At 36.9% G+C, this 10,823-nt stretch overlaps 2 protein-coding genes across 4 annotated transcripts in view; one reads left to right on the top strand and one right to left on the bottom strand.

Moving 5' to 3' along the window:
- Positions 1-3,070: 3,070 nt before the first annotated feature.
- On the bottom strand, positions 3,071-10,716 carry LOC121303881 (glia maturation factor gamma-like). The gene is made up of 8 exons (XM_041234737.1): positions 10,627-10,716; positions 8,554-8,648; positions 7,262-7,358; positions 6,574-6,623; positions 6,280-6,329; positions 5,407-5,489; positions 4,772-4,845; positions 3,071-3,350 (listed from the first exon to the last, which is right to left on the bottom strand). The coding sequence occupies exons 2-8, from the start codon at positions 8,554-8,556 to the stop codon at positions 3,279-3,281; spliced, it is 429 nt and encodes a 142-aa protein (XP_041090671.1). The 5' UTR covers positions 8,557-8,648; positions 10,627-10,716; the 3' UTR covers positions 3,071-3,278.
- The window catches only part of LOC121303880 (protein Smaug homolog 2-like), a 34,809-nt gene continuing 34,654 nt past the window's right edge, over positions 10,669-10,823 (top strand). For 2 of the 3 annotated variants that reach the window (XM_041234735.1, XM_041234731.1), the window contains exon 1: positions 10,669-10,758. The gene's annotated coding sequence lies outside the window, so the exon portion shown is untranslated. The remainder of the gene's footprint in view (positions 10,759-10,823) is intronic. The other variant, XM_041234736.1, reaches the window with a different exon arrangement.

Raw genomic sequence — 10,823 nt, 5'->3', positions numbered from 1 at the left:
GCGCAGGGTAGCTACACTGATATGAGGCAGACATTGGCAGAACAATTTGGAAGAAGAGACAATCAGTCCTGCAGTGTCTGCTTAAGCTCTCCAGTGCCTGACCAGTAGGGCAAGTTGTAGCCCCAGTGAAGGCATGCCTGATTCCATGCAATCTCCAGACAACTTTGAATTTGTACATACTGCCAGTATTTTATTATTGTTATTGTTGGAATTCTTTCATACGCAAACCTTCCAAGAACTTCCCTTTCTTATTCAATTTTTTCTTGTTTTGTAATGTATGTGACTGTATAGATTTATGAAAACATTTCCGTGGGGAAATTACCATAAATGTTACTTTTATGTTGGAATAAAAAAAAATGTAAAAAAAACAAGAAAGAAAGAGTAATGGAGCCCACAACTGCAGTTAATAAATTCTGCATGCTTTTCCTCTGCTTACAGTACTATAAATATATTTATAACAACTGACCAAAATTATTGAAATAATCATCAGAATACCTTTTTTTTAAATGTTTGCAGTAGAAAACATCAGTAGCCATAACAGGACTAATATAGATTTCAAAATAATAAATAAATAAATAGCTTGGTACCATCTGGCTATGATAGTATTCACTGCTAGATCCCTTATAAAACTTTACCAAAGTAAAAGCATATCAAAGTACAATTGAGCATATTGAAAGCATGTTCAAAGAGTTACCTCAAAGCACATTAAAAAAAACAAAACATGGCGCACGACAATAAATGTATAACCATGGAGAACACAAGACAAACTTCTGAAGGATGTTTGATTTCCATAATCTTGGGCCTTAATTATTTAAACATGTTTTCAAATGTTTATCATCTTCTGATTGTGTTGGCATACAGATTCAAATCTTGATATATTGATCACTTTGCTGTTTTTAAAAGGTATTTTTTTTAGGGACGTTAAGTGCACAATCGAACTGGACAGCATATGGAAGGGGAAGAAAACAGTGCCCCCTCCGTGCTGTGACAATGTAAAGCACACCATGTGACCAGTATCTTCCAATATACTGGGTTTTGTTCAAAGCTGAGAAGTTAATATATCACACATACTGTAACAGTAATTATTTTTTTGACAATAGCAATCCATCTATATGACTATTATCGGCACGCATCAATTACCCTCAAAGAGTGTCTTTTTATGTTTTTTTTTTTTTTTTTTTTTAAATGGGCTTGTAATTTTATATATTAACATTCTGCAGTCTGTCGTTTTGACAGGGAAAAGCAATTTCCAATTATTTCCTGAATGAGTGTCAGCAATCGTAATGTTCTTCTTCTATTCCCACAGCTCTGAATAGGCCTCCTGTTGTTGTACTACCTAATATGTTTAACCAGCACGCAGGCACGCAAAGGCTTTCTGGCTCCTTTTATACATGCAGCCACTCTCCAATTAGCACCAATTACCTAACTGGGGAGTGGCCACACTTGTGATTGCTGACAGAGATTTAACCCCATCCATGCCAACCTTACATTTCCACACACACACACACACACACATTATTTACAGCAGCAGGGCTTCTGCCCTGCCACAGTTTGATTCATTGCAATAGGAATTAATAGAAACATCAAAAAGGCAGAGGCACATGGAAAAGTGCATGCACACATATAAATCACATAGTAATGTCCAAGGGTTAATTTGTGCCTGACATGGAGGAATTATACAGTTTTGTTAAACTCTCAAGCTGTCCTTGACATTTATTTCATTAAACCAGTTTTAAATTTACTGGATATCTGGCAGCTCCAACAATGTGTACAGGAATTAAAATCTAGTCACTGTCGTTTTTAGGATGCAATTTTAATAGCTAGCTCCCAGGTGTAAGAAAATACCCTGGTCCATTTAGCTGGGGGTGTCATTCTTCAAGTCAATGACAATTTAAAATACAGCAATGGAGAAATTAGAATCAAACATATACCCAGTCTAGCAAAATACATTTGAATTAGCTGTTGGATGGCAGATACAATGAATGTGTGACCTAATTTCAATCCAGCCTGCATTTCCTTCATACTTCATGATAGTTTGTATTAGCAGAGAAAGTGCTGCCAACAAAGACTTAAGACATCGGCTAAACCGAGTAGAGACCAGACTCAGTTTTAAAACCTCCAAGATGGTGCAGTGTTCATGAACAACTGTTCTTAGTGTCCCCAATTATTTTACCAGTTTCCCGTTCCAATTTAGAATGTCTAATTATGTTCTCTCTCTCTGCAGCAATCCCCAAAACAGCTCAGGAGATCTGAAGGTTCATGGGTTCATACCCAAGCCAATCAGTTCTTTACACCTTGAAGCTCTACAGCAGATATCAACGGGCTATCACCCCCCAGAGGACAAAGGCCAGCCTCGCAAGCGCCAGCATTGAGTTGTGTGACTCCCCCAGCACACCACACAGTCACGCCTTTACAAGATGTGTTAATCAGAGACCCCATCCATGATCATATTTACTATTCACTAAACAAACAAACAAGGGCCTTTCAATCTGTAACCACCTGTATTCTTTCTATCCTCTGTTAATATTGCCTAACACAGCGCTAAAACGTGAATGTCATTTAAATAACCTGATGGATTATTCAAATGGCACCAATTAGTTTACTAAGAGACAGCATTCCTATGACACTGGTTCAGGTATATTTGTTTTAATTGGGATTGCAGTTGGTTTTTGAAGTGCCCTCTGGAAGAAAATTCCAATATTTTCAGCATTATTTTAAATAGTTCATTTGATTAATTGACTTTAGAATTTCATTTTCAATGCTGGGGTCAAATTCATACATAATTTTAAAACTCAAAACATAGTTTGTTTCATATTTTTACAGACAGAAATAAACAGCTTCCTATCTAGATACAGTAACTACTTTATCGTGAGATTGTGTGCCTACACCTAGAAAACGAATATTTAGTACCCGTCATTTATATTTTTTCTTAAAGAGGGATTTAAAAATGACTTCAGAAGGCCTTCGACTCCTTATATTTTGATCCACCACAAAAAGGTAGGTGTTACTTACAAAATACTTTTAAAATGTTACCTGATCTCCACAATATACACAATCTAAAAAGACAATCTGGGGTTTGAGTATACATTTTTAATCAATGGTTCGGTATTTAAATTACAAACAGGCATAGTAAAGATAATAAAGACACTGGATCGCAATCATAGATTTTCGGTATATTGAGAAGCTAATTCAAAATTCAATTCTCAATTTCAATTCTCAGTACCCCTTTTGTTTACAGTTCCCGAATTTGTTTTAAAAACCCATCCATCCTGTTTTGATCAGCCAAAAAAGGACAGTTTTTCTTTCAGCCAGTCTTCGGTCAAGTCATCTGTGTTCCTGATCTCAAAAGCCTGAGAAAAAGAGAAATCAAATGAGATAAATGCTGTTCATTTTGGTTAAGGCTGTCAAAATTTGTGGGTACCTGTGAACTACATTCTTCATTTCGTTTTTATGAGCTGTACTTATTTGGTGATGGAAATAAGACTCCTACTGCATAGCAGTTTCATCCATTCCAGGTTTTACTATAAGCTTTAGCCCCAGTGTGTATAGGTAACAAGCTCAGGTGTGTCTTATTAAACTCACAGGAAAACCAGAAATAGATTAAACTGCTGTGCAATGGGAGTCTCATTTCCATCACTGTTACTGGACAACTACAATATCCCTCTCTAATACATGGTAGACAGTAACATCTGCCCCAGCAGTGTGTCGTGCATTTCATTGTAGCTAATAAAATAATTCCATGCACGCCACCATGCACAGTGTATTATGCAGGTCTCAAATGTGCAGTTTTGAAAGAAACATGATATTTAGAACATATCTAGTACCACACCTGGTTAACTAAATCTGTAATTTAAAGCCGTTTTTTTAGCACTTTTCTTGCACTTTCTGGGTAATTTCACCTGGGGGGGAGGGGTTAAATTCTCCCTGCCCTTGCAGTGTCACCTTTCCCTTAATAACCAGTCAGCTGCTTCCCCTATTGACTGGCGTGTGGGAAGCACAATGAAAATCCATGTTTGCTGCAACATGTGTTTCTTGAAAAGCTTAACACCTGAAACCTGTGCAGCTAATAGAACTGAAATAAAAGACTGATGGAATTATTTTGTTATCTGCGATTACTTTAACTAATGTACACTTTGGTTGTTTAGATTCACCTTGGATCATTGTCTGTTTCAACCATCAAATCCTTTCTAAAACATTCTAAACGTTGAAAGCACTCCTGATAAACTCAACCTCAAGAATCTAACCCACACCCTCCAACTTTATCGATTTGGATGGCACAATCGCGGTTGTCTTACCTCATAACTTGAGAGCTATGTACTGGATTTTGAAATCTGCTCATGTCTCAAGTAGGCTGAGAGTGACTATGCTTTGTATTATAACCCGTCAATAAAAAAACATTCGTATTTTAAAACAAACTTCATGCTCTTCTATGAAATTTCACTAGAATTTGAAAGATATATAGGACTGCCAAAAAATCCTTACTAAATCACAATCAAGGTAAATACAGCTATTACCTCGATACACTAAACCCCCCTCTGTATAATTTAAAAGCCAAAACTACCTTCAATTTGCTCTAACCTTAATAATAATAATAATAATAATAATAATAATAATAATAATAATAATAATAATAATAATAATAACAGCAATATAGTGCATCTATTTTCATCTGTCGAATGTTGGAGGGTTTGCTATCCTCAGAGTACCTGGGTGCACCACAGTATAATCTTGAACCCAGGCAGCGTCTGTAAAGAAGAAGTGTGTTTCTTACCTTAGTGAGTTCTGCTGCCTGCACTAATCTGTTCTTGCTGCCAGCATACATCATCTGCTGCTCAGGCTTGCAACCTACAGAGAATAGAAGACAGAGTCTGTGCCAAGAAGCAGTAGGGATAATAACCTCCCTTGTGTAAACGCTTTGCAACCCTACAAAGCAGCGACTTATATAACTGTGACATGAAATAATCAGATCAAAGTGTTTCACATGTAGAGCTACGGCCAAAGGTTTTGCAACATGAAGCATTTTAGCACTGAAACAATAAAACAAAAACTATATGATCATAATTTAGATTTCTTATTTAATAGCATGTAATCAAAGAAAAGACAAAATGATATTGCAAAAGTCTATTATGCAGCAGGCTTCATTCCACTTTAAGAAGCAAATTGTGTTTATTACATAGGCCGTTGCAAAACTTTGGGCCATAGCAGTGCTGTGCATAAACCACTAGAATAAAGGGAGGTTTGGTGCCCCCTTGTGGATATTAATCCATATTATAGATTTGAGTCTTCAAACCTGCCGGGAGCACCCTTGGCACAGCACAGGTAGTCAGCGTGCTGACATTCTTATAGTGACATAAATATGTTGGTTCTGAATGGTGGTGAACTGCTCAATTCAGACAGAGGACTCACCGACAGGGCTGGAGAAGATGAAGCAGAGGGGATAGGAAACTCTTCCATCCGAGTGGTTGTATTTATAACTGTACACAAGAAATGTGGAGCGCAATCAAGGAGCAACACAAACGCAAAGGATCAGTCACAGAACACTGCAGTGCTTGCAAGAAACACTTGAGCTATAATCCCTACAGATAGATTTTAGTTACTAATGTTTCTGATACGAACTTTGCACACAAATCAGTTTTTCAATCAGAACAAAAAATCATAACCTCAAAGTATATTTTAATTTTGGCAACACTTTACACTGTGTGTCTAATTATTGTACATTTACACAGTACTTAATTTGTAAATACATGTACACTAACACATTATCACAATGTTATTATGCAGAGTTGCAATGTACTTAAAGGGTACATAAGGACCTTTTTTATTTTATTGTGTTACATGTTCCCATGTGTTGCTACAACTGTTAGGTGTGTGTATTGTTTTATTTATTTATTTTACATTTTGACCACTTTTTTTCACTTTTAAATTGCATTTCCTGCCTAAAGCTGGCTTCCCATATACCTGGATGGACCTCTCAGAACTAAATTTCCCATCCTCCTCCTGCTCACATATGTAACTGAGATGGATTTACCAGTGAGCAGGAGAATGATGAGAAATGTAGTTCTGAGAGGTCCAGGAGGATACACGGGTGCATCATGTGATCGTCCAGACCCAATTATAAACGTTCACCATCTATGGTTGCTAAGGAATATAAATAAATAAATAAACATCTACTGCTGCCAGAATGGAATTCTGCTGCTGGTGCTATACAAGCTAAAATATGTTAAATACACTTGCATTGAGTGCCCCCAGCTAGAACTGTGAGAGGCATTAAAAGGATATCTTGGCTGTCTCTCTGGCAGTTCACTTCTCAGGTCGTCTGGGGAAATGTCCTGAAATAGCCAATGCTTTACTTAGCATACAAAACGATGGCATTGATATGCAATTACCTATGTATTGAAATCAAGGTAATAGATATGAAACAAGGAAACGTAATTACGTGAAAGATAAAGATTATTATTCCAAAACTTAATAGCCAGTGTTTTATGTTAGAGAGAGATGTCTGAGCAGGAGCAAACCAATATACATGTTAATAAACATGTATGAGCACAGCTTTGCAGTGACAGCGGTACCTACCTCATATTCTTCTTCCAAGATTACAAGCTGTTTATCCTTGTCAATCTTCACTGAAAAGCAATAAGAACATAACATAACATTGAAGATGTTAAAAGTGGTGCATTCCCCATTCTTGTGCATGGAAGACCAGATTTAGAAGGCATATTACAACAACTGGCAAAATATGGTTCTTTTGATTTACAGGTATCTCATATAAGGTTGTTAAAGGGTTCAAAAACAAAAAAAACTAGGAGAACATGTTATTGCCTGTCGAAAATACATAAACATGTCTCGAAATGAAATACTGAAGCAGTGTCTTAGTTTTATCGAATTTCATTGTTCTTATTTTGTCCGGTTTTAGTTCACTAAACTTATCTATCTATCTATCTATCTATATCTATATCTATCTATCTATATCTATATATCTATCTATATATATATATATATATATATATATATATATATATATATATATATATATATATATATATATATATATATATAGATATATATTTCCATATGAGGATGGAGCAGGCTGAGTGAAGCTTTTTTTTTCTTTCTCCTATCATATTGTAATAAGTAAAAGCTAAATACAACAGGCTTTTAACACAAAGCCCCATTTTCTCAGCATCAACAAAGGATTCTGAACTTCTGTAGGCCTATCGATTTAATGGGGTTGCTACGGTAACACCAGGCCTTTGTCTCTTACTAATGATGGCTGCGTTGCTAGTCTCTTTGCGGAAACGAAACTTCTTCAGTTTGTCCATCAGGGTCCCGTCCACATCACACACAACCAAGGAGTCTGACTGGAGAAACAGAGAAATACCACAACGTTACCAGAAGGAGGTGCTGTTGACTGTCACAGACTGGGCAGACATGTTTAGATGCTGTAATATTACGGTTTAAAAATTTGACAAACCATTTTTGACTACATTAAGCTTTAAAAAAACAAAAACTGCTAACTGCTTGGACTAGGGTGTATATGTGGTGTAGGTCTTACAATAATGCCTAATGCAAATATCTAAGTGCCATTTTTTGTTCCTCATATTTAGGAAGGACATACTGAGAAAGAGTTGACAAGTGGTTAAAATGGCGCTAACTAACCAAGGGTTTAAGCCAAATGTTGCTTTCAGGAAACTGTGGTGTTTTTTATTTTATTTAATGGTAAGTTAGCCCTTTCAGTCCTGAATTATTTGTGCCAAGCTAAAGAGTAAACTCCTTATTGAGTATACAGGAGAACAGGACAAAAACATGCACAACATAGGATTCCAGTGAGGTTCCAACGTGATGTCAGCTGGAACATGCTAACAGACGGTGCTAAGATAAGGCAGGACCTCGAAGTTCTGCCAGGACCGAAAGGGTTAAGCAGCTTTGACTTTCATATCAGTTGCTCTTCAGTTCTATTCCCTACCACAGACAAAGCGTCTTTACAGAGTTAAGAGACAGTGACAAGATGGTCCTGGCTCATCTACAAAGACAATGTCTAATCTTCAAATGCACTGCTGTGCACTAGATGGCGCTGTCTCTTACTTCTGTAAAGACACTTTGGCCGATCTAGCCTTGCAAATATCTATGGCAGGCAACTTGAAACGAAGCTCCTGAACTCTACGAAAGCCCCTTAACACATAGTAAAATGCTTTTAAAAAGCTGATTGCAATAAAAGCGCAGAGAATGATCACAAATAAGGGGACAGGAAACGTAATTTGAAGCATGCTCTACTTCAACTATTAAACTCTACAACAAGCAGTTATTCGTATAACAGAGTATGCCTCAACAGGTCTGCAGCAAGGACAGTATTTAAAAACCCTGAACTGACAGTTTGAGGCCGATTTACAGTGTCAGTTAAAAACAACCCTGCCTGACACACCAGCACAGGCACTGCGGCTTTTCTGGAAGGTTTCTGATGAATCACTAATGCTTCAGAACAGTAAGTGCAAAATAACATGGCTTTGATTTGAAAAATAATAACATTAATTGAGATAAAGCAGTAGGTGTTCTTACCATGTTTTAAGAGATGTGTGCTTCCTCTTTTCTGTTGGAAAGTGAAGCGTTCTTCGCAGACCCTTGTGACAGGATGCAGCAAGCCAGTTCCTTCTCTAAGGTGACAGGCTGGTTCGTAAGCAGGAAATATTCACAAGACACTTCGCAAATTCAAACTGTCAACCTACACACTGTATACAGTTACTTAATTGAATTCATGATATTTCATTGTTCTGCGTAGTACCATTTTGTGCATGATCACCATTATCACTGGTCCCCTATTCCTAAAATGCACAGCTAAAATGTTGTTGAACTGGTCTCTTAAGAGTGCAATTCTACATTACATTATAGAGAAATAAAAACATATACACAAAGCTACAGAAGAAGAAATCAAGAAATATACCAATACTTAAAAAAAAAAAAAAAAAAAAATGAAATGTAAAATGCTTTTTTATAAAAGCTTATCATTGTAAAATCATAGAAAAGTATAATAAAGCACAGTGAAAGCATGGTATAGCATAGGTAAGCACTGTAAAGCCCAGAGGTGCAAACCAGGGTAGACAATGGGGAAAGTATAGACAAGCTGCTAAATTATTGTGCAATTTTACTCTGGTAAACTTTACTTTGACTATTCCCTGCTTCCAATACAATAAAGCATTTGAAACCTTGATAGAGAAGCATGAAGAAACATATTGCAATGTTTTTCTTCTCAACTAATATCCTTTGACACCAACAGAAGCTGTGTTTATGTAACTAAAATAATAAATTATTATACTCAATTTTCAGCTAGACTAATGAACTATTTTGGTATAACAAAAACACTTCAAAAATGCATCCTTTTTTTTTTTTTTTATGGTTGCAAAAAAAAAAAAAAAAAAACTTAAATCAGGCCCTACTCTCCTGGACAGACTCCAATTGCCACCTGCTTTACAACTGTGGAGGAATGTATTGTTAGAGAAAACTTTCTAGTGTGTTTATCTGAACTCAAACAACTTCTCCTGCCATTACATTATAATGCGTTTCAGATCGCGAGGTTGAGGCTCAGCATGTGGTCCTGTTACCTGCTGCAGAGGAAGTCAGCTTGGCTTGAATCTGAAAACTACAAGAGCGAGCATGACACACCCATTCTTGTGCTAAGATTTTTAATGCAGCATTAAATCAGTAGGTTGGTTGGGGGGGGGGGGGGGGGATTTTCGTTTTAATTATATATTTCTGTATTTATTTTAATGCATCATTCTTCATATATGAGAGTTATACTGTCATAACATTTTGGGACACAGTACATACATGCTTTAATATTATTATTATTATTATTATTATTATTATTTAAAAGCCAATTGCGTGCAGTTGCAGTTTTATTGATCAGTCTCCAATCGATCAAATTGAATCCGGCTGGACGTATAAACTATCATAAAAACAAACAAACAAATAAATAAATAATCCAGCACATCCCCTGTGCGATCACTGGATTTCCAGCAGCCAATCGCCGATCTGTTTCATATCTACTTGCGCTTGCTTTGCTGTTCATTACAAAAATAACAAGCAGTGGTTCTCACGTCAATCAAACATATTATACCCCCCTCCCCTGCTTGTGATTGGACCTTCCAGTCAAGCAATAATCCACTGACCAATCAAAACTACTTTCAGACGCATCGCCCTACCTTCCACAGACCTAATCTTATCCGTGGTTCTGACGCCAACACGCAACGCCGCACTGTTTACGTCCCGTCCCCCCCCCAGCGTCAGGTCTTTAGAGTGAAGTTCATTTTTTTTTTTTTTTTTTTTTTTTTTTTTTTGTGTGTTTTTTTTTTTTTTTTTTTTTTTTTTTTTAATAATTTAAAAAGGTTTCTCCCTGTTGTGTGTGTGTGTTGCATTTTTCAATTTTCCATTGCGGATTATCCGTTTGTCTCCCGGCTCACTGGAATACAAAAAGCTATTTAAAAAAAAAAAAAAAAAAAAAAAAGAAAAAAATATGTACGATAAACAAGCTATCACCACGCATACAAAATAAATGGGATGCAAAAAAAAAAAAAAAAAACACACACATATACCCAAAAACTGCTGAAGTAACTTTGAAACGTCAGATCCCATTACCCGCCAGATGACCGAGGAGTCCCCCCAGTCTATCCTGATCCGCCGACTGACTGGCTCTCAAAGCTAGCGAGGCCTGGATCCCCGGGTCCGCCGTGCTCAACACACGGCACCGCTCTCCGGCAGGAGCCCGAGGTTCGTACGGCATCTCCTCTCCTATCGGCTGCACGTCAGATCGCATTGCTGCTCAGATAATAGCA

The sequence above is a fragment of the Polyodon spathula genome, chromosome 35 (genome assembly GCF_017654505.1).
Source record: "Polyodon spathula isolate WHYD16114869_AA chromosome 35, ASM1765450v1, whole genome shotgun sequence".
Taxonomy (NCBI): Eukaryota; Metazoa; Chordata; class Actinopteri; order Acipenseriformes; family Polyodontidae; genus Polyodon; species Polyodon spathula.
The sequence above is the reverse complement of the archived record's forward strand: the minus strand, read 5'-3'. Positions and strand labels throughout refer to the sequence as shown.

Coding starts and splice junctions, on each gene's coding strand:
- LOC121303881 (XM_041234737.1), bottom strand. Junction 6,330..6,573: donor TCTTGGAAGAAGAATATGAG/GTAGGTACCGCT, acceptor TGGCTATTTCAG/GACATTTCCCCAGACGACCT. Junction 5,490..6,279: donor CTGCCAGAGAGACAGCCAAG/ATATCCTTTTAA, acceptor ATTGCGCTCCAC/ATTTCTTGTGTACAGTTATA.